The sequence below is a fragment of the Pocillopora damicornis genome, chromosome 12 (genome assembly GCF_964200805.1).
Source record: "Pocillopora damicornis chromosome 12, jaPocDami1.2, whole genome shotgun sequence".
Taxonomy (NCBI): Eukaryota; Metazoa; Cnidaria; class Anthozoa; order Scleractinia; family Pocilloporidae; genus Pocillopora; species Pocillopora damicornis.
In genome coordinates, this window is record NC_142681.1 from 5,707,003 (window position 1) to 5,730,484 (window position 23,482).

The 23,482-nt window shown below is 35.7% G+C and overlaps 4 protein-coding genes and 1 long non-coding RNA gene across 10 annotated transcripts; 2 read left to right on the forward strand and 3 right to left on the reverse strand.

Moving 5' to 3' along the window:
* Positions 1 to 826: 826 nt before the first annotated feature.
* LOC113670640 (ubiquitin-conjugating enzyme E2 W) lies at positions 827 to 4,417 on the forward strand. Its single transcript, XM_027186814.2, has 6 exons — positions 827 to 1,010; positions 1,142 to 1,170; positions 1,580 to 1,653; positions 2,363 to 2,518; positions 3,259 to 3,334; positions 3,845 to 4,417. Exons 1-6 carry the CDS (start codon positions 904 to 906, stop codon positions 3,856 to 3,858), a joined length of 456 nt encoding a protein of 151 aa, XP_027042615.1. The 5' UTR covers positions 827 to 903; the 3' UTR covers positions 3,859 to 4,417.
* Positions 4,418 to 5,182: 765 nt separating this feature from the next.
* On the forward strand, positions 5,183 to 22,491 carry LOC113670645 (uncharacterized). Of its 5 annotated transcripts, XR_016181723.1 has the most exons (6): positions 5,183 to 5,300; positions 5,672 to 5,779; positions 6,522 to 6,561; positions 8,284 to 8,317; positions 12,902 to 12,951; positions 20,774 to 22,491. It is a non-coding gene; the product is annotated as an uncharacterized LOC113670645 (long non-coding RNA). The 5 variants fall into 5 exon arrangements; XR_016181726.1 differs by lacking the exons at positions 6,522 to 6,561; positions 8,284 to 8,317 and having other exon boundaries at positions 20,774 to 20,838; XR_016181724.1 differs by lacking the exons at positions 6,522 to 6,561; positions 8,284 to 8,317; positions 20,774 to 22,491 and adding an exon at positions 19,928 to 20,010.
* Positions 6,889 to 9,369, reverse strand: LOC113670598 (uncharacterized). Its single transcript, XM_089189582.1, has 4 exons — positions 9,207 to 9,369; positions 8,970 to 9,120; positions 8,251 to 8,357; positions 6,889 to 7,729 (listed from the first exon to the last, which is right to left on the reverse strand). Exons 1-4 carry the CDS (start codon positions 9,213 to 9,215, stop codon positions 7,412 to 7,414), a joined length of 585 nt encoding a protein of 194 aa, XP_089045708.1. The 5' UTR covers positions 9,216 to 9,369; the 3' UTR covers positions 6,889 to 7,411.
* LOC113670599 (uncharacterized) lies at positions 13,779 to 17,522 on the reverse strand. Its single transcript, XM_089189580.1, has 5 exons — positions 17,408 to 17,522; positions 15,787 to 17,334; positions 15,472 to 15,622; positions 14,755 to 14,861; positions 13,779 to 14,615 (listed from the first exon to the last, which is right to left on the reverse strand). Exons 2-5 carry the CDS (start codon positions 15,793 to 15,795, stop codon positions 14,298 to 14,300), a joined length of 585 nt encoding a protein of 194 aa, XP_089045706.1. The 5' UTR covers positions 15,796 to 17,334; positions 17,408 to 17,522; the 3' UTR covers positions 13,779 to 14,297.
* On the reverse strand, positions 20,814 to 23,317 carry LOC149036191 (uncharacterized). 2 transcript variants are annotated; one of them, XM_089189587.1, is made up of 4 exons: positions 22,969 to 23,317; positions 22,646 to 22,796; positions 21,915 to 22,021; positions 20,814 to 21,612 (listed from the first exon to the last, which is right to left on the reverse strand). In XM_089189587.1, exons 1-4 carry the CDS (start codon positions 22,975 to 22,977, stop codon positions 21,295 to 21,297), a joined length of 585 nt encoding a protein of 194 aa, XP_089045713.1. In that variant the 5' UTR covers positions 22,978 to 23,317; the 3' UTR covers positions 20,814 to 21,294. The 2 variants fall into 2 exon arrangements, with proteins under 2 accessions (XP_089045713.1, XP_089045714.1); XM_089189588.1 differs by having other exon boundaries at positions 21,295 to 21,612; positions 21,915 to 22,009; positions 22,969 to 23,085.
* Between the last annotated feature and the right edge of the window lie 165 nt (positions 23,318 to 23,482).

Sequence of the window (23,482 nt, forward strand, 5' to 3'; positions counted from 1 at the left end):
CAAGTGTTTACATCAGGCTATGTAAACTTGGAAACCATTTTACATTTCTTTTATAAAATAACTAATGAAAGAGGAACGAAAACCGTGTTTACATACGCTTATGTAAAATGGTTTTATGGCCAATCAGAGCGCGCGTACTATTTGAATTATTTTATAATTGCTCGTTCTTCACCAATTATTTCTTTTAATCTAAGTATAGAAAAAAGTCACGCGTTTGTAAATCAACCTCCACTCTCTAGTAAAAAAACAAGAAAATGAAAAGTGAAAAAATTTCATGGTTGTGCCGGCCTTACTCAAACCCGTGATAGAGACTGCCTTAACTAGTCGTGCAGGAGGTTTTCAACGCAAGCAAAGTATGTTAAAATTGTAATAAATACTATGAGTTTTTCCCTATGAAAACCGCTATTCGATTTATAAACGGCTTGTGTCGGTGCATGTAGATTAAACTATGATTTAAACAAATTTATTGTGCAAGTGGAAACTGTTCTTATAATATTTACAACAACAAAGTACTTTTTCTTTATTATTTCTTTGCGTCAAAATATTTATATTTCAGAAAGCCTAGCTAGAGTAAGTTTGATAGTTATATTTCGGTACTTGTGACCGTATCATCAGAGTGCCTTAAATTTTCTTTGAGCTGGCGGGTATGCATATTTTATTCCGATGATGGAACAGTTTTAAACCAAGATGTAATTTTCCTAAACACGGTTGAGTCATTTGTCTGCTAAATGTTTTGACATAGTTGCCTTAATTGTCCAATGACTGAGAGGGGGAACCACCTGTTACGTCATCTTTGCGTCATATCTGCGGTGGAGTGGAGCCTATTTAACACCGTACTCATTCCTTTGGCGCATAAGGACCATATCGAGGCAATCATAACAGTGTAAATTACAATTTATCACAATGGCGGCCTGGCAAAGGAGATTGCAAAAGGAGTTGAAAGAGATCAAAACGAAACCTCCACCTGGAATGTATCTTGACAGCGATTCAGTATCTTCAAATCTTGCTACGTAAGTTTTAAGCTGTCTGCCTTTAATATCAATCAAGGAAAGCTAAACTTAATTGGGCGGATTTATGGGAATGTTTGTACTTCCGTGAATTTCGTTTTTAGTAAATGTTCGTTCGATTTTTCTCTTTCCAGGTGGATAATTCATGTAGAAGGGGCTCCAGGTAGACCAAATTTGTTATATGATTTATCCTTAAGTATTTCAATAACCAACACGGCGGAGTTCAAATTAACTTGATATTTTGACGGTGGCCACTGTGGTAGTCTTTATTCAGTTGTGTTTATGGAAACCTTCGTATTATTAGCTCGTGAAAATATGACTATCGTTGTTGTTTTGTCTTGTTTACAATATTTAAATTCAGTGGGTTGTGATATTTAGAAAAGAAAAATCAGTTAGGGTGTTGGAAAGGAAGGAGCCTGCTTCATGAAACAGAGTTAATCATGAATACAAACTTGCCCCTCAAGTTACTACAGACAGAAAGTCACAGGACAAAGTTAGTTTCAAGTTGTTTATGTATTTATGTAAAAGATTTACTGGAATTATTAAATATTGTTTGTATTTTTGCTTTTTAGGGACGTTATATGATGGGGAAAAGTTTCAGCTAGAATTTAAATTTGGATCTAAATATCCTTTTGAGTCACCTGAGGTAACAATGATTTTTCCTGTTTCACCTTGTTGAGATCTGCATTTTAAAAAGTGTGGAGTTGAATGAGTGTTGTTAACCCAACTTCTTGGTAATAGTGTTGAAGCAATGCATATGCATTTTGGAGATGTGGATGAAAACTGGAAAAAGTGTGCAACTACTTTTGCTGTGCTTTAACCCTTTAACTCCCAAGATCTGATTGTTAATTCTCCCCTTTAGCTGCTACACATTTCCTAGTAAATTAGTTATGAGAACTTGGTGCTAGATCAAGATAGCAGCTTCTACTTGACAAGTTTGAATATTCTCATTACCTGATTGCTGAATAAATGTATGGATATTGTTGGGAGAAGTTTTATGTTAATCACTTCTGAGAGTTAAAGGGTTAACCATTTAAATTCCAAGATCTCGATAGAAATTCTCCTTTCTGTCTGCCTTGTAATTCAAATAATGGGCAAAAATTGGAATAGTTAATAATCTCCTGATTAATGTTTTTTGTTAACCTCTACTTGTCTGCTTGATATTGTATTGATATTGTAAGGAGAAATTCTGCTGTGGTCACCTGTGAGAGTTAGAGGGTTAAAAGGAACCAATCAATAGAAAGCATTTGTTTTAGGAATTTGAAGGTTATGCTACATGCAATAGATCATACAAACAGGAGGGAAAGAACTCTCACCTTCACAGCCACTAAGGAAAATTTTTTTTCTTGATGCAGGTAATATTTGGAGGGTCAAATATCCCTGTCCATCCTCACGTTTACAGTAATGGACATATATGCTTGTCAATCTTGACGGATGACTGGTCTCCAGCTCTCTCAGTGGAATCTGTCTGTCTCAGTATTGTCAGTATGCTAAGTAGCTGTCAAGAAAAGGTAAGCTCAATAATTGAATTATTGTTCTTCCAGGCAGCATGTATAAATGTTTTTTTTAATTCATTTTTCCCACTCATCATCATTATTGATACCCTGGGGATTAAGAGTGCTAATTTGAAAGATAAATATTTGTTTTAGAGTTTTGTGGCTTTCTGAACTGCCTAGATTTAGGGAAAGGCCACAGACTGCCATATGATGCTTAGAATGATAAGGGAGATTTAAGTGTCTAGCAACTTGTTTGGATGCGTCCTTTTCATTTCTTTCTACATCGTGTACAGCTTCCCATGAAGCTTTCAACTGTTTATTGCTGGATCACTGATTTCATATAAGTGTACTTTGCGCAGTACAATATTTTGTGATTTTCATAGTCGCTTGTTGACATTGGCCATGGAGCATGAGCAAATAGATCTCTGATGCCCGCTGAATTGCTCTCAGTCATCAGTAAGTCCCAGTACAGTGTTCTCCTTTTCAGGCAGTAACCGGTAACATTTACCGCCTGTAGTACCTCTTATTACCGTTTAAAATTGCTTGGAATTCTTGAAAATTCAACTTGTAAAAGGATTGCTTTACCGGTTTGAAAATTTATTTTACCTGTCATGCTTAAAATAAGGGAGAACACTGCATTAGCTGATTTGCAAAAACCAATTTATACTCAAGGAGATGATTATTTTCTGTGATAACAATGCTTACCATGGCATTTGATAGTATAACTTAAATCATTTTATTTATTCTCATTCTAGAAACTTCCTCCTGATAATAACTGGTATGTTAAAACATGTCATAAAAGTCCAAAGAAAACGAGATGGTGGTATCATGGTAAGTTTGCTAAACACATTTTAGAGCTAAAGTTTTGTATAATTTAGAACTTCCATTGCTTCAACAAGTTTCTGTGATTTACACTTTAAAAATTTGTTTCTGGCATTATTTAAACATTCACTATTAGGTAAAGATTTGATACAGGCATAATAAAAATTGGGCACAGAGTTAAGTCATATTGATGCTTTAATTTCCCACCTGGTGTTATTTCAGATTATTTTATTTGCTCATGTTATCGAAATTAGTTGTTTTCTTCCCAAATATATGTATATTGTTATTTTGGTTATCAAGTGGAGGGGGCAAATCTGTATAGTCAGGAGACTAAAACTAAAAGAAATTGTGTATGGGACAGAAAATTCCCAGGAATTCTGAATTCAGAGAATGAAGGTCAAGCACAAAAAATAGTTGTTCAGAATCAGTTAAATTCCAGACCAAATTTGTTTTCACATTTTGGAGTGAGTGAAATGTTATATAATTATTAAATACACTTATTTTCATTCTCTCTTGCAGATGATTCTGTTTGACATGTATCCATTTTAGGTTTAAATTGTAATTGATTGTAAGAAGATTTCTTGTTTACAAGAGGTGTGTCTAGTGAAAGAGCACACTAGCCATGTACAGTGTTACTAAATTGAATACTAAGTTCTTTATTCTGGTGTTTGTAATGATAATTTGATTTCTGTGATGTTAATGGAAAATGATTTGTGTAAAGTTTTTGGAAACAAGAATTGATTGTAAAAGATTTTCACAATTTTTGAAAGAGTGATTTATCTTGTTGTGGTGATGAACTGCAATTATTAAAAAACTCACTTGCAGAACAAGTATGCTTTTGAGAAAGTGTATGAAGACAGAGAAACCATTAATTTAGGCTTCTACCTGATGGTTGTATCAAAAATGCATATTTAACCCAGTCTTGCCAGAAGAAAGCTTGCTACAACTACAATGGTATTGTAACAAGGATTAATTTTTTAAATAAAATGTTTGGTATAAGTTTTACTTATTTGCAGACTAACACTTTTAGGAACATTAATGAGCCTTTGGCCATGTAAATAGGTTATGAAATAAAATTTGATTCCGAAAGTATTCATTGTCTTATTTTAATGAGTTTTTCCTCTTGTTGGTTTTCCATCTCTATTGTAATAAATCCCTCAAAAAAATCCGGACTGTCAGCAAATCTGATCCTCCAGAGAAACAAGAGAACGTGGTGCAAGGAGAAGTTGCTGTAAGCCAAGTCAATTAAACTGAAAATTGTTGCATTGTTGTACATTTTGGAACTAACATTATTATACCCCTTACCATGTAGTTATGAGTAAGTTATTCAGGCATCTGCACATTTTAGGCAAAAGTTTGTGAAAATTTTCAAAGAATGGAAGTTTGTTCAATTCAAGTAAAGGTATAAATCTGATGTGATCTGATCGTACGTTGGCACTATTCAGGTTAACCACAATGTGGCTGCTGTTTGGTGTTTCCACCACAATTTCATAATTTTTGCATATACATTATGCAGGTCATAGGAAAAATTAATAAATAAATAACAAATTAAAATGTATGAATTTAGGATTTCTGTCGTTGATGGTTGTATTTGGGGAGTATTTACTTGATGAATAATCAGTAAGCTGTCTGTGTAAAAAAGGGCCCAAAACGAACTACTGAAAAAAACGGCAGGGTCCAGTTGTAGAAGGGCGTATAACACTGTCCGACGGATAAATTGCTCTCCAGCGGATAACTCTTTACAAAATGTACTGCGCTACTTACCGGATAGAGATTTATCCAGTGGATAGCGTTATCCGAAATTAGAACAACCAGGACCAGATGTACATTAGGCGAAAAAAAAGTTGAAGAAAATCGAGACAATTCCTTGCGTGTTACATGCCGTATAAATGTCTTGATGGAGCAGGAGATGCTTACAACATGGCGCAGTCTAGGGCTCAATACCGGGGCGGATTACTAAGAGGCTTTCTGAGAGGTTTGTCCATTTTTGCGTTTTTTTTTCACTGTTTATTTGGTTTTAGTGTTCCCGTTATGTAAAGGAAGAAGTTGCGCCTCTCATGAAGTACTCAAATGTGTGCATTCAATCGATCAACTTGAACGTGACTTATTGTGATCTTTTGTCGGCCTGGAAATAAATGCCTAGGGCGCAATTTCTGTACGGCCTGATGATGGGCCAGCGCTTGAAAATTCAGTTTTAAAAACTATTTATGGTGGTCAATTTATATTACCCACTCAGTAAATTAAAGCACAAGTAATGCATGATAAAGACTTTTTTTTCACCATTTCATCGTTTCCTGCCTCTTTCTCGAGGACTTGAATGCCATTTCATTTACTTTTACTCTCTAGATTGCTTATTCATTCATCTTATCCAGCTCCCAGGTTGGCAACAAAATAGTCCCAGCATTGTGTCAGACTGGATCCAAATTTACGAGAGGATCAGTCAATAATGACAAAGTATGTTACATGGTAGTGCATGGTGCAATATTGTTAATTTAACCCTTTAACTCCCATGAGTGACCTAGACAAAATTTCTCCTTACAATATCAACCAGACAAGAGATATGAATAAAGAAAAATATCAATTTGGGAGTAATTAGTTGATCCAATACTAAGTTCTCTGAACTAATATTATAAGAATTGTATGATTGACTGTAAGGAGAATTAAAAATTTGATCTGGGAGTTAAAGAGTTAAGGGCTGCCCCAAGTGTTGATAATAATTATTGCAAGTCAAAGCAAGAAGAATGAAGGGGTAAGTTTCTAAAGAAACTGTGGTGCTTCATGGGTGAGGGAGTACAACAGACAATTTCGGTTTATCAACCCAGTTGATAATGTAAATTGAGCATCACAAAGAGTTTCAAAGCTTCCATTTTGAGCATTAGCCCTTCATCAGAGCCAGTGTTTAAAGCAAATGCTTTGGCAGTGTTGTCCCTCAAAGTGTCAGCTTTGAAACTCTTTATGTGGCCAATTTACATTGTCAACTTAGCTGATTAAACCAAAATTATTGTAATAATAATAAGTAATAAGAGGTTGAGTTTGATTGTATAAGAAGCCTTCAAACAATTCTCCATGTCTTTCATCTGTTTTTCTTTCATCAGTTTGGAACAAAAACCTTGTAAGTCATGTACCCTTTATCAGGTCAAGCTTTCTAAAATCTCTTTGAAGTTTCTATTTTTAGTTTTCACTATTTATTTCTCAGATTGCATTTCCATCATGAAATGATGAAAATCAGCCTTAAGGTAACAACATTTTGTGAAGCTTCATCCCTATAGATCAGTGTTCACTTCCACCTGGTTACTTAATGAGTTTCCCTCACTTGCAGTCAGTTACAATTGGTTACTTTGAGTTCTCAACAACTCCTTTCAATACTTACAGATGGATAATGATTGCTTCAGTTTTGGTTCTACAATTTCCACACATGCATACTGCACTTTTCAGCTTGTATTTATGCTGTAGTTGTAACAAAGGTGTGATTAAATAGATTTCAATGATTTAGTTTCATTTTTTTTCCTCTCCTCAAGGTACATTATCTTAGTCTTAAACCAATAGCAAGAATGACTGAAGTCTCCACTAATAATGCTTTTATTAGAAATTTACTGGTACTCATACAGTAAAATACATATTCTGGTTACAGTACCAGTTACAACTTATATTACCTAGAACATTTTTAATAGGTAATATTTCCTTAACTAATGTCATGTTATTACAACTACATATTAAAGCCAAATACAAAGTAATACTTGATAACACATGAAGGAAGTTTCTTAAAATGTAAAGCTACATGAAATATTTTATATTTTGTCAAAAAAAAAATTGAATCTATTCCAGTGTCTTTCACCAGTTAACAATCATGAATTACTTACTTCCTTCCCACCTTCATTTCAAAGGATCAAAAACAATAAAAACTATTAAGCTGGAAAGAAGTGAACATACACTGAGCAAGAAATAAATCCAAACTATTTACAAAAAAATAAACATTAAAAAAATAAAATAAAACATAGAACAAACCGTCCCAGGATGAAAAAAAAAATTTAGAATTCTCCTTCTCTATTCCTGTACATGTATTTTTACATTGAAACATATTTACACCTAACAGGCTTCCACTTGAGCCTGACATGTGACAGAAAAGTCAATACTTGTGCTATCAAAGTTACAACTGTAAAATGTACTTTCTCTTTCTCTTTTCACTGTTTCCACAAAGTGTAGAAGGAACCATGTTTGTCTGTCAGTCGGCTGGTTGTCTTTCATTAAGGAAGGCTTGACTTCCTCCACAAATGCCTTTCCATCTTCATCACTGGCAAGATACCTCCCAGTGTATTTAGACTTAATAGACATGTAATCACTATCTTTGTTGACATGTTGAACTTCAAAGATGTATTTCATTTCATCAGGCTGATGGACACTCAACTGAAAATAAAAATATAGATCTGAATGGTCCATTTTACAGTTGCGTGCCTGGTTGCCAAGCCTTTGAATAGGAGTAAGGCTAAGGGTGACCTTGCTATGATACAAACCTTGCTGCTTTTCAAATGTAAATTACTTTGTTATAATACTAACAAGATACTGGTCTCTATCACAACAAGGTCACCTTCAGCCTCACTCCAAATCAAAGGCTTGGTGACCTAGTGCAAAACTGTAAAATGGTATATTAACAACCTAAACTAGACAGTTGTAACTTTACTGCAAGTAACACAAGGCTGCATTATTGGTCCGGGTGGGGGCAAGTCATTACTACAAAATGATTCAAAGTTATTCCACAAATAATCATTTCCCACATAAAATAACTAAGAATGTAAACCAAGAAAGAGATTCAAATAGTTACGTTTTGCCCACTCTTTGTGCTAAATTGTTACGTAAGTAATTTGTTTATGGGAAGTTGCAGTTGAAAAGTGATAATAATTTCATAACCACAGTAAATTACAACTCACCTGTAAAAACACCCTGTTTCCTTCTACACACAGGTAGTAATGGCTGCCACCCAAGTCATATCTTATGGTATGTGCCCCATAATTATAAGATTTTTCTATGTAAAATACTAGATACATGAAAATAAAAAAAAAATCAATTTTAATTTGAGGTAAACTGAACTTTTCAATGTAAATTTAACTTGCCTCTAAACCACTGAAAATTATTTTAATTATGTGATCAGTCTAGTGGCATGCTGAATAATGTTTTGAAGCTGGGTTTAAAACACAGGGAACCTACAAGCTCAAAATTTTTTTTTCCTGGTCTCTGACGAAAACACTTCACGAAAACTAGTTCTCGAATTTTACGTAGTCATGAATTGCAAAAACAGAAAAGTTCTGCATTACTATATGGAATAATTTTAACACAAAAGTTGCTAGTATGACTAGATTAACAAGGCCTTGCGAATGTTCACAGATATTTGGGCGTCATTTAAAGTAGTTTTGCAAATAACTCGCCGTCAAAATTGAAAATGAGAGAAAAAATCCGTAGGTGTCTTTACATGTAGATTACATTTACAATAAAGCCAATCTCTAAACACATTAAGGTCCACTTGCACTTAAATCGGCATCGAGTCAGTTACATTATGCGCGATCATTTTGGACTATGCCACTTTTAACATGCAGAAAAGCTTCATAACAGCCTTTGTGAGGATCACACCCTACCATACGCTTAAATTTACCTGTCTTGTAGCCCCTATGGCTCCCAGTAAACTCTACAGGAATTTGACGACCAGGTTCGCTCTTCGGCAAATCTGCTATGAAGAGGTTTCCGCTTCTGCTAAGTCTGTGCTCGGGGATGTCCATTCGAGCGCACGCGCTGATTTCAATTGACTGTCCGGGAAAGTTGAAAAAAAAAACGGAACATCTTTTAGGATCTAAATCGATTGAAAATTAAATGTATAGTAAGTTTACCGTACCTCGACCATATTTGCCTTGTGACGGGTTTTTCTCCAAGCTTGATCTGTAGTCCCTAGTTTCTCTTGATATTGATCTTTGCTGATTGCAAATAGAATGGAAAGCTTTAGAATCGACGATCTCTTTATACAGAAAGTTGAGGAAGTCAGATGTTAAATTGACAGCAGGAAGTCCCCAGAGTCACGCGGTCTTCTTAGAAAATGAAAGCGTCAAATACTTGAGTGACTCATACGGATTTCGAAACAAGCTGAGCTTTTATCGAGTAAGAGTAGTTTCTATGGCTGCCAATTGAGTATATAGTTGGAAATGCTCGAGATTCTGTTTCAAGGAGAAGAGTGTTTTTCAAATAATAAGAGAAAACAAGTCACGCAAGTTAAGAATCTAAAAGAAATTTGTCCAAAATAGACTTTTAGAGTTATTCTAAATTGGCTAGAAGATATTTCTTAAAGAAAATGAAAAACTGAACTTTCCTTTTTCACAGTGACGTTAGAAATTAGCCACTCTAATTTATTCTTGTCCAAATAGAAGATTTACTTTGGGATCGTCACGCAACCGGCTGCGTGACATTCAGGCCCCACCAAAGAGAGGAATGTTATAAAGGTTAAAAGGGTCATGTTCAATTCCGATTTTTACGCGCGGAATAAAACAGTGGAGATTAGTTTTTTCTTTTCGCAGTAAATCTAAGAAGCAGAAATTGGATACTTTGAAAGAAATTCCATTATTCTTCGAAGAAAAATAAGATTCCATCATCACCATCAAATCGGAAATAAATAAAGCAAGCACTTATGTATCATTTACCTGGTTTATAAATCTTCAAGACATGCAACAACAAAACACATTTACCTTTTTCAGTTTTCTTTACGTTTTCCTTACCAGAGCTATGGAGAAAAAAAAAAAATGAAATTTGCAGTCTTCCGCACTTGATAAGCTTTCCGCAGAATGCTGCCTCTTACCTCGCCATTATGTTCTTTGCTACTGCACGGCTTTGTTTTCTTCATTTTATTTCATAATTTTTATACTTGTGTTTGATGTAAAAACTTAGAAAAGAGACCAACTATGACATAAATCGCTCTCTGAGATGAGTGAGACAGTTCATTGACGCTTGACACTTACATGACGCTTAATTTTCATGATCACGCTGCAGATTTATACCTGATGGCGTACCTCACTTTGGTTTGCTAGGCGTTCTTATACCATACCCATTTACAAGGTTTGTTTTAAATTTGATATCGCTAATTCCTCACTCTTTTTTGTCGTTGAGAGGTTTTTCCGTAGTGCAGTCGTGTAACAGCTACAGCCCAGGAGATTTCTTGTCGTTCCCGTCGCTCTCTTAAAACTTTTTTCATTCTTTGGAATGATCAAGCGTTCAGTGGTAAACATTTACCAGGGACACAGTCTGATTTGTACTGCATAAAAACGTCGGCTATGGAATTAAGGCCAATCACTTGCAAAATCAATGGAAACTGCTGAATTACACTCAATCCCACCCCCTAGTATCAATAACGAATGGTCCGTAACATGAAGTCATTCTCCCTTTTTGATTCTTTTAATGATTGAACATGAATTTCATACAGCACAAAATGAATTGAAACCGTTTGACATGATTGTTCACATAGGCTCCTACGAACTCTCCCGCTGAAGAAAAGGTCATGTTGCTCACACAGATCTTATTTGTGAAAGCTTTTGTCACCCTCTGTGAGCTTTCTATTTTGAAGGTTTGCTTGGTTGTAATACGTAAACGTAATTTATCCCTATACTCCAATTTTCAGTGGAGGGTTGAAAGTAATATGGTTAAATGCATTCATCTGATTTACTTTTGCAATGAACAGTGATCATGACTAGAAAACCCTCTTCTCTCAACCAATCAGACTTCGAATTAAAATAAGACCAATATTGACTTGGTCTGTGGTCCTGATTGCTGCTATTTTTTGATTGGCTGCTAATGCGTTAGTCACCTCGAAGCCTAAACATTCCCTTTCCCTGAGCGACTCCCCTGGCATTTGTACTTTTGAAGATTGGCTTGTTTTACTCCCCACCTCCCCCCCCCCCTCCGTCAAAATAAATGCATTCAAATGCCCCACTCAATGTTGAATGATTCTTTGTTCGATAAAAGAATGTTGTAGACTCGTTACCCTTTAACTCCTCCATTAAACAGGTGTATTATGCAGGAAAGAATTGACACTTCTAGCTCAAATGCTCCAACCCGCCTAGGGAAGGTTCAAATTTCCCTATCCCCAGGCATGGATGACAATCAAATACCCATGGGTTGCCTGAGGGGGGGATGTTGAAGCTTGGAATTGATCAGCGGAGTTGCCAAACTCTCTTTAACTTGAGGCCAGTGATATGTCTTTACTTTGAGTTCCCATTGACACCTTACAACTTTTACCATTTTTCAGAAACCAGAATTGGTTTCAAACGATTATGATTTAATACATTTTTTAAAAGAGTGATTTATCGCGTTGTGCAAATACACTGTAATTATTCCAAAATTAAATTGAAATTTGTTACATGAACTGAAAATTGTCACATTTTTGTATATTTTGGAACTAACATTATTATATCCTCAACCATGTAGTTATCTGCAAGTTATTCAGGCTTGAGCACATTTTAGGCAAAAGTTTGTAAAAATTTACAATGAACGGAAGTTTGTTCCAGTAAAGGTATAAATCTCGTGATATTGTGGTCGGCGCTATTCAGCTTAACTTCAACGTGGCTTCTGTTTAGTGTTTCCGGGTCCCCTGTTACAGTTCATAACTTTTGCATCAACATTATTCAGGTTGTAGGAAGAATCAATAAATAAATAACCAATTAAAATTTTTGAATTTAGGCTGATGGTTGTATTTGGGGAGGTTTCCTTGATGAATGATTAACAAGTTGTCTGTGTAAGAAAGGGGCCAAAACAAACTACTAAAATAAAACAACGGAGTCTAGTTGTAGAAAAGCGGATAACACTATCCGACGGATAATTTGCCATCCAGCGGATAGCTGTTTAGAAAATGTACTGCGCTGTTTATTGGATAGCGATTTATCCAGTGGATTGGCGAGAAATTAAATTAAAGAAGAGCGGGACAATTCATTATGTATTACATGGAAAGTAAATATCTTTATGAAGCGGGAGATGCTTCAAACATGGCGCCGTTCATGGTGCAACACCCGGATGTGCTACTCGGGGGCTTTGTAAGAGATTTGTAAGTTTTTGCGTTTTTGTTTACTGGTTATTGTGGTCTTGGTGTCCCCGTTACGTAAAGGAAGATGTTGCGCCTCTCATAAAGTACTCAAATGTGTGCATTCAATCGATCAACTTGCACGTGATTTATCGTGGTCTTTCGTCGGCTTGTAAACAAATGCCTAGGGCGCAATTACAAAACGGCCAGATAAGGGGCTAACGCTCGAAACTTCAGTTTTAAAAACTCTTTATGGTAGTCAACTTATAGTACCAACTTAGGAAATTAGGGTACAAGTAATGTATGATAAAGACTTCTTTTCACCATTTCATTGTTTCCTGCTTCTTTCTCGAGGACTTGAATGCCATTTCATTTACTTTTACTCTCTAGATATCTTATTCTTTCTTCTTTTCAAGCACCCAGGCTTGCAACAAAATAATCCAGGCATTGTATCCACTATCAGACTGGATCCAAATTCAATAATAACAGAGTAAGTTACATGGTAGTGTGTAATGCAATACTGTTCATTTCAGGGCTGCCCCAACTGTGGATAATTGCAAGTCAAACTAAGAAGAATGAAGGGGTAAGTTTCTAAAGAAACTGTGGTGCTGCACTGGCGAGGGAGTATGGCCAGATAATTTTGGTTTATCAATGGAGTTAATAATGTAAATTGGGTATCATAAAAGTTCATAGAGAGTTTCATAGTTGTCGTTCTGAGCATTAGCCCTTTGTCAGAGGTAGTGTTTGAAGCTCATGCTTTGTCAGTGTTAACCCTCCACGGGTCAGCACCAAAACTCTTTAAAGTGGCAAATTTACATTGTCAACTTATCTAATAAAACCAAAATTATAAAAGTAATAAGAAGTTGAGTTTAATTGTAAAGGTAGCTTTCAAACAATTCTTCATATCTATCTTCTGTTTTTCTTTCATCGGTTTGGAATAAAAACTTGGTGACTCATGTACCTTCCACCAAGTCCAGCTGTCTCAAATCTCTTTGAAGTTTTTATTTTTAGTTTTCATTTGGTTTTAAGCAAAGTTTAGATTCCATTTCCATCACAATAGTTTGTGAAGCTTCATTCCTATGGAGCAGTGTTTAATGGCTTCTTAGAGAGGCTGGTCATTCAGTCCACTTGGACACTAAATGAGTTTCCCTCACTTGCAGTCAGTTACAATTAGTTGTTTTGAGTTGTCAACAACTCAATCCTTTCAATATTTGTCTGTGTTCTAAACTGCAGATGGATGATGATTGCTCTAGTTTTGGTTCTATAATAACTGCACTTTTAGGCATATATTTATGCTGTAGTATAAACAAAGGTGCGATTGAATTAATTTGAATGAGTGAGTTTCGTTTTTTTTTCCTCTCCTCGAGGTACATTACTATTGTCTTAAATCAATAGCAACAACAACTGAAGTCTCCGCTGATATTGCTTTTATTAGAAATATACTGGTACTCGTTGAGTAAAGCACATATTCTGGTTATAGTACCACTTACAACTTACATTACCTAGAACATTATAAGTAATATTTCCTTACTTGAGATCATGTTATTACAACAACATATTAAAGTCAAATGCAAAGTAATACTTCATAACAGATGAAGGAAGTTTCTTAAAATGTAAAGCTCCATAAAGTATCTTATATTTTGCAAAAAAAAATTGAATCTATTCCAGTCTCTTTCACCAGTTAACAAACATGAATTACTTGCTTCCTTCTCACCTACATTTCGAAGTATCAGAAACGAATAAAAACTATTAAGCCGGAAAGAACTGGATATACAATGTGCAAGAAATAAATCCAAACTCCATAAAAAATAAATAAATAAATAAAAATAAAACATGGAACAAACCTTCCCAGGATGAAAAGAAAAAACATTTTAAAATTCTCCTACTCTGTTCCTGTACATGTATTTTTACATTGAAACATATTTACACCTAACAGGCTTCCACTTGAGCCTGACATGTGACAGAATAGTCAATACTTGTGCTATCAAAGTTACAGCTGTATAATGTACTTTCTCTTTCTCTTTTCACCGTTTCCACAAAGTGTAGAAGGAACCATGTTTGTCTGTCAGTCGGCTGGTCGTCTTTCATTAAGGAAGGCACCACTTCCTCCACAAATGCCTTGCCATCTTCATCACTGGCAAGGTACCTCCCAGTGTATTTAGACTTGATAGACATGAAATCACTATCTTTGTTGACATGTTGAACTTCAAAGATGTATTTCATTTCATCAGGCTGATGGGCACCCAACTGAAAATACAACAAGAAAGAGATTCAAATAGTTACTTTTTGCCCACTTTTTGTGTTCAATTGTTACGTAAGTAATTTGTATATGGGAAGTTGCAGTTGAAAAGTGATAATTTCATAACCACAGTAAATCACAACTCACCCGTAAAAACACCTTGTTTCCTTCTACACACAGGTAGTAATGACTGCCATCCAAGTCATATCTTATGGTATGTGCCCCATAATTATAAGACTTTTCTATGTAAAAGACTAGAAACATGAAATTAAAAAAGTCTAATTTATTATTTGAGGTAAACTGAACTTTTTAATGTATATTTAATTTACCTCTGAACCATACTGAAGATTATTTTAGTCATTTGATCAGTCTAGTGGCATGCTGAATAATGTTTTGAAGCTGGGTTTAAAACACAGGGAACCTACAAGCTCAAAGTTTTTTTCCTGTTCTCTTACAAAAACACTTCATGAAAACTAGTTATCGAATTTTACGTAGTCGTTAATTGCAAAAGCAGAAAAGTTCTGTATTACTATATGGAATAGTTTTAACAGAAAAGTTGCTAGTATGACTTAATTAACAAGGCCTTGTGAATGTTCACAGATATTTGGGCGTCACTTAAAGTAGTTTTGCAATTAACTCGCCGTCAAAATTGAAAATGAGAGAAAAAGTTCCTAGGTGTCTTAACATGTAGATTACATTTACAATAAAGTCAATCTGTAAACACATTAAGGTCCACTTGCACTTAAATTAGCATCGAGTCAGTTACCTTATGCGCGATCATTTTGGACTATGCCACTTTTAACATGCAGAAAAGCTTCATAACAGCTTTGTGAGGATCACATCCTACCATACGCCTAAATTTACCTGTTTTGTAGCTCCGATGGCTCCCGGTAAACTCTACAGGAATTTGACGACCAGGTTCGCTCTTCGGCAAATCTGCCATAAAGAGGTTTCCGCTTCTGCTAAGTCTGTGCTCGGGAATGTCCATTCGAGCGCACGCGCTGATTTCAATTGACTGTCCGGGAAAGTTAGAAAAAAAACCAAAACATCTTTTAGGATCTAAATTGAACATAGCACCAGGCGACCAGAAATAAATGGCGCGGGCTAAACTCATTAATTTAAAATTTAACTGCATGGAATCCACGATTGAAAATTAAATGTATAGTAAGTTTACCGTACCTCGACCATATTTGCCTTGTGACGGGTTTTTCTCCAAGCTTGATCTGTAGTCCCTAGTTTCTCTTGATATTGATCTTTGCTTATTGCAAATGGAATGGAAAGCTTTAGAATTGACGATTTCTTTATACAGAAAGTTGAGGAAGTCAGATGTTAAATTGACAGCAGGAAGTCCCGAGAGTCACGCGGTCTTCTTAGAAAATGAAAGCGTCAAATACTTGAGTGACTCGCATTCGAAATAAGCTGAGCTTTTATCGAGTAAGAGTAGTTTCTATGGCTGCCAATTGAGTATATAGCTGGAAATGCTCGTGATTCTGTTTCAAGGAGAAGAGTGTTTTTCAAATAATAAGAGAAAACAAGTCACGCTAGTTAAGAATCTAAAAAAATTTGTCCAAAATAGACTTTTAGAGTTATTCTAAATTGGCTAGAAGATATTTCTTTAAGAAACTGAACTTTCCTTTTTCACAGTGACGTTAGAAATTAGCCACTCTAATTTATTCTTGTCCAAATAGAAGATTTACTTTGGGATCGTCACGCAACCGGCTGCGTGACATTCAGGCCCCACCAGAGAGAGAAATGTTTTATAGGCCAAAGGGTCATGTTCAGTTCCGATTGTTACGCGCGGAATAAAACAAAGGAGATTAGTTTTTTCTTTTTGCAGTAAATCTAGCCACAGAAGAAGAAAAAATTGAAATCTATCTATGGAAGATTTCAAACACCTGAAAGATGCTAGAGTGAATTCTGTTTGAAAATGAAAATATTTCATTAATCCTTTTTACTTAGTCTATTTACGGAATCTAGTCACATATGACATTCCAATTTCGCTCTCTTACGATTGAGACTAAGAGACTCTTAAATAACTAGTTTGTAAAAGCAGTCACATAATGCATAATGTTACAAAGGGAATGTTTTCAAGTCGCATGTTTCAAAAATTTAATAACACGTTTCTTGCTACGAAGAATAATTCAACGGGGTAGATAGATGGAATCTTTAATTCGGCATTTTGACAGGGAAGGGCGTTTGATCCAAGTTTAGCCAACATTTTGCAAGTTTGAAAACCTGTGTTTACTGTGATCACGTATCAGTTTTACAGTAATTCGACTTGACCTGATTGACGGAACTATCAACAAGATGACATTTGTACCCTTCGATTGCCCAATCACGAAGGAGATCCATTCATTGCAGTTACCTTACTTATTGAAAAAAATCTGTTAAATGATTCTAGATGTCTTTGTAGAACTATAGTTCGTGACTGAGAATGAGTAATTGTGACGAGCCGCGGAAGAAAATTAGGAAGAAGGACATCACTGTAAGACAAGATCACTAACTTGATAAACGCCACGGTTTGTTAATCCGAATTTTTATTTTTGGATACTTTGAAAGAAATTCCATTATTCTTCGAAGAAAAAAAAGATTCCATCATCACCATCAAACCGGAGATAAATAAAGCAAGCACTTGTGTATCATTTACCTGGTCTATGAATCTTCAAGACATGCAACAACAAAACACATTTACCTTTTTCTGTTTTCTTTACGTTTTCCTTACCAGAGCTATGGAGAAAAAATAAATGAAATTTGCAGTCTTCCGCACTTGATAAGCTTTCCGCAGAATGCTGCCTCTTACCTCGCCATTATGTTCCTTGCTACTGCTTTTATACTTGTGTTTAATGTAAAAACTAAGAAAAGAGACCAACTACGACATAAATCGCTCTCTGAGATGAGTGAGACAGTTCATTGACGCTTGACGCTTACATGACGCCTAATTTTCATGATCACGCTGGAGATTTTTACCTGATGGCGTACCTCACTTTGGTTTGCTAGGCGTTCTTATACCATACCCAGTTACAAGGTTTGTTTTAAATTTGATATCGCTAATTCCTCACTCTTTTTTGTCGTTGAGAGGTTTTTCCGTAGTACAGTCGTGTAACAGCTACAGCCCAGAAGATTTCTTGTCGTTCCCGTCGCTTTCTTTAAACTTTTTTCACTTTTTGGAATGATCAAGCGTTCAGTGGTAAACATTTACCAGGGACACAGTCTTATTTGTACTGCATGAAACGTCAGCTATGGAACTAAGGCCAATCACTCGCAAAATCAATGGAAACTGCTGAATTACACTCAATCCCACCCCCTAGTATCAATAACGAATAGTCCGTAACATGAAGTCATTCTCCCTTTTTGATTCTTTTAATGATTGAACATGAATTTCATACAGCACAAAATGAATTCAAACCGTTTGACATGATTGTTCACATAGGCTCCTACGAACTCTCCCACTGAAAAAAAGGTCATGTTGCTCACACAGATCTTATTAGTGAAAGCTTTTGTCACCCTCTGTGAGGTTTCTATTTTGAAGGTTTGCTTGGTTGTAATACGTAAACGTAATTTATCCCTATACTCCAATTTTCAGTGGAGGGTTGAAAGTAATATGGTTAAATGCATTCATTTGGTTTAGTTTTGCCATGAACAGTGATCATGACTAGAAAACCCTCCTCTCTCAACTAATCAGACTTCAAATTGAAATAAGACCAATATTGACTTGGTCTGTGGTCCTGATTGATGCTATTTTTTTGAGCGGCTGGTAATGCGTTAGTCACCTCGAAGCCTAAACATTCCCTTTCCCTGAGCGACTCCCCTGGCATTTGTACTTTTGAAGATTGGCTTGTTTTACTCCCCAACCCCCCCCCCCCCTCCGTCAAAATAATTGCATTCAAATGCCCCACTCAATGTTGAATGATTCTTTGTTCGATAAAAGAATGTTGTAGACTCGTTACCCTTTAACTCCTCCATTAAGCAGGTGTATTATGCAGGAAAAAATTGACACTTCCAGCTCAAATGCTCCAACCCGCCTAGGCAAGGTTCAAATATCCCCAGGCATGGATGACAATCAAATACCCATGGGTTGCCTGAGGGGGGGATGTTGAAGCTTGGAATTGATCAGCGGAGTTGCCAAAGTCTCTTTGAGAGAAGAGTCATATCATCGGCCTCTTTGAGGCCAATGATATGTCTTTACTTTGAGTTCCCATTGACACCTTACAACGTTTACCATTTTTCATTTTAGGCAAAAGTTTGTAAAATTTTCAATGAACGGAAGTTTGTTCCAGTAAAGATATAAATCTCGTGATGTTGTGGTCGGCGCTATTCATCTTAACCTCAACGTGGCTGCTGTTTAATGTTTCCGGGTCCCCTGTTACAGTTTCATAACTTTTGCATCAACATTATTCAGGTTATAGGAAGAATCAATAAATAAATAACCAACTAAAATTTATGAATTTAGGCTGATGGTTGTATTTGGGGAGGTTTCCTTGATGAATGATTAACAAGTTGTCTGTGTAAGAAAGGGGCCAAAACAAACTACTAAAATAAAATAACGGAGTCCAGTTGTAGAAAAGCGGATAACACTATCCGACGGATAACTTGCCATCCAGCGGATAGCTGTTTAGAAAATGTACTGCGCTGTTTATTGGATAGCGATTTATCCAGTGGATTGGCGAAAAATTAAGTTGAAGAAGAGCGGGACAATTCATTGTGTATTACATGGAAAGTAAATATCTTTATGGAGCGGGAGATGCTTCAAACATGGCGCCGTTCATGGTGCAACACTCGGATGTACTACTAGGGGGCTTTGTAAGAGATTTGTAAATTTTTGCGTTTTTGTTCACTGGTTATTGTGATCTTGGTGTCCCCGTTACGTAAAGGAAGATGTTGGGCCTCTCATAAAGTACTCAAATGTGTGCATTCAATCGATCAACTTGCACGTGATTTATCGTGGTCTTTCGTCGGCTTGTAAACAAATGCCTAGGGCGCAATTACAAAACGGCCAGATAAGGGGCTAACGCTCGAAACTTCAGTTTTAAAAACTCTTTATGGTAGTCAACTTATAGTACCAACTTAGGAAATTAGGGTACAAGTAATGTATGATAAAGACTTCTTTTCACCATTTCATTGTTTCCTGCTTCTTTCTCGAGGACTTGAATGCCATTTCATTTACTTTTACTCTCTAGATATCTTATTCTTTCTTCTTTTCAAGCACCCAGGCTTGCAACAAAATAATCCAGGCATTGTATCCACTATCAGACTGGATCCAAATTCAATAATAACAGAGTAAGTTACATGGTAGTGTGTAATGCAATACTGTTCATTTCAGGGCTGCCCCAACTGTGGATAATTGCAAGTCAAACTAAGAAGAATGAAGGGGTAAGTTTCTAAAGAAACTGTGGTGCTGCACTGGCGAGGGAGTATGGCCAGATAATTTTGGTTTATCAATGTAGTTAATAATGTAAATTGGGTATCATAAAAGTTCATAAAGAGTTTCATAGTTGTCGTTCTGAGCATTAGCCCTTTGTCAGAGCTAGTGTTTGAAGCTCATGCTTTGTCAGTGTTAACCCTCCACGGGTCAGTACCAAAACTCTTTAAAGTGGCAAATTTACATCATCAACTTAACTAATAAAACCAAAATTATAAAAGTAATAAGAAGTTGAGTTTGATTGTAAAGGTAGCTTTCAAACAATTCTTCATATCTATCTTCTGTTTTTCTTTCATCGGTTTGGAATAAAAACTTGGTGACTCATGTACCTTCCACCAAGTCCAGCTGTCTCAAATCTCTTTGAAGTTTTTATTTTTAGTTTTCATTTGGTTTTAAGCAAAGTTTAGATTCCATTTCCATCACAATAGTTTGTGAAGCTTCATTCCTATGGAGCAGTGTTTAATGGCTTCCTAGAGAGGCTGGTCATTCAGTCCACTTGGACACTAAGTGAGTTTCCCTCACTTGCAGTCAGTTACAATTAGTTACTTTGAGTTGTCAACAACTCAGTCCTTTCAATATTTGTCTGTGTTCTAAACTGCAGATGGATGATGATTGCTCTAGTTTTGGTTCTATAATATCTGCACATGCATACTACACTTTTAGCCATATATTTATGCTATAGTTTAACAAAGGTGTGATTGAATTGATGTGAATGAGTGAGTTTCGTTTTTTTTTCCTCTCCTCAAGGTACATTACCATTGTCTTAAATCAATAGCAACAACAACTGAAGTCTCCAAAACTATTGCTTTTATTAGAAATGTGCTGGTACTCATAGAGTAAAGCACATATTCTGGTTACAATACCAGTTACAACTTACATTACCTAGAACATTATAAGTAATATTTCCATACTTGAGATCATGTTATTACAACAACATATTAAAGTCAAATGCAAAGTAATACTTCATAACAGTTGAAGGAAGTTTCTTAAAATGTAAAGCTCCATAAAGTATCTTATATTTTGCAAAAAAAAATTGAATTTATTCCAGTCTCTTTTACCAGTTAACAATCATGAGTTACTTGCTTCCTTCTCACCTTCATTTCGAAGTATCACGAACTAATAAAAACTATTAAACTGGAAAGAAGTGGATATACTATATGTAAAATAAAATATGGAACAAACCGTCCCAGGATGAAAAGAAAAAAACATTTTAAAATTCTCCTACTCTGTTCCTGTACATGTATTTTAACATTGAAACATATTTACACCTAACAGGCTTCAACTTGAGCCTGACATGTGACAGAATAGTCAATTCTTGTGCTCTCAAAGTTACAACTGTATAATTTACTTTCTCTTTCTCTTTTCACCGTTTCCACAAAGTGTAGAAGGAACCATGTTTGTCTGTCAGTGGGCTGGTCGTCTTTCATTAAGGAAGGCTCCACTTCCTCCATGGATGCCTTTCCATCTTCATCACCGGCAAGATACCTCCCAGTGTATTTAGACTTGATAGACATGAAATCACTATCTTTGTTGACATGTTGAAGTTCAAACATGCATTTCATTTCATCAGGCTGATGGGTACCCAACTGAAAACAAAAATATAGATCTGAATTAACAACCTAAACTAGACATTTGTAACCTTACTGCAAGTAACACAAGACTGAATTATTGGTCAGGGTGGGTCAAGTCATTACTACAGAATGATTCAAAGTTATTCCACGTATAATCATTTCCCACATAAAATAACTAAGAATGTAAACCAAGAAAGAGATTAAAATAGTTACTTTTTGCCCACTCTTTGTGCTAAATTGTTACGTAAGTAATTTGTTTATGGGAAGTTGCAGTTTAAGTGATAACAATTTCATAACCTCAGTAAATCACAACTCACCTGTAAAAACACCCTGTTTCCTTCTACACACAGGTAGTAATGGCTGCCATCCAAGTCATACCTTATGGTATGTGCCCCATAATTATAAGATTTTTCTATGTAAAATACTAGAAACATGAAAATAAAAAAGTCTAAGTCATTATTTAAGGTAAACTGAACTTTTTAATGAATAGTTAATTTACCTCAGAACCATACTGAAGACTATTTTAATCATGTGATCAGTCTAGTGGCATGCTGAATAATGTTTTGAAGCTGGGTTTAAAACACAGGGAACCTACAAGCTCAAAGTTTTTTTCTTGTTCTCTGACAAAAACACTTCACGAAAACTAGTTCTCGAATTTTACGTAGTCGTTAATTGTAAAAACAGAAAAGTTCTGTATTACTATATGGAATAGTTTTAACACAAAAGTTGCTAGTATGACTAGATTAAGAAGGCCTTGTGAATGTTCACAGATATTTGGGCGTCATTGTAAGTACTTTTGCAATTAACTTGCTGTTAAAATTGAAAATGACAGAAAAAATCCGTAGGTGTCTTTACATGGAGATTACATTTAAAATAAAGTCAATTATAAACACATGAAGGTTCACTTGCACTTAAATCGGCATCGAGTCAGTTACATTATGCGCGATCATTTTAGACTGTGCCACTTTTAACATGTAGAAAAGCTGAAGCTTTTCTACATGCTAACAGCCTTTGTGAAAATCACACCCTACCATAAGCTTAAATTTACCTGTTTTGTAGCTCCGATGGCTCCCGGTAAACTCTACAGGAATTTGACGGCCAGGTTCGCCCTCTGGCAAATCTGCTATGAAGAGGTTTCCGCTTCTGCTAAGTCTGTGCTCGGGGATATCCATTCGAGCGCACGCGCTGATTTCAATTGACTGTCCGGGAAAGTTGAAAAAAAACGGAACATCTTTTAGGTTCTAAATCGAACATAGCACCAGTCGAGTAGAAATGAATTGCGCGGGCTTAACTGTCTAATTGAAAATTTAACTACATAGAATCCACGATTGAATGGGTTGGAAAGTTAAATTTATAGTAAGTTTACCGTACCTCGACCATATTTGCTTTGTGACGGGTTTTTCTCCAAGGTTGATTTGTAGTCCTTAGTTCCTCTTGATATTGATCTTTGCTAGTTGCAAATGGAATGGAAATCTTAAGAATCGGCGATCTATTTATACAGGAAATTGAGGAAGTCAATTAGATGTTAATTTACACAAGAAAGTCCCCAGAGTCACACGGTCTTCTCAGAAAATGAAAGCGTCAAATACTTGAGTGACTCGCACGAATTTCGCAATAGGCTTAGCTTTTATCGAGTAAGAATAGTTTCTATGGCTGCCAATTGAGCATACGATTGGAAATGCTCGCGATTCTGTTTCAAGGAGAAGAGTGTTTTTCAAGTAATAAGAGAAAACAAGTCACGCAAGTTAGTAATGAAAAAAATTTGTCCAAAATAGACTTTTAGAGTTATTCTAAGTTGACTAAAAGATGTCTTTAAGAAACTGAAAAACGGAAATTTCCTTTTTGAAAGTGATGTTAGAAATTAGCCACTCTAATTAATTCTTGT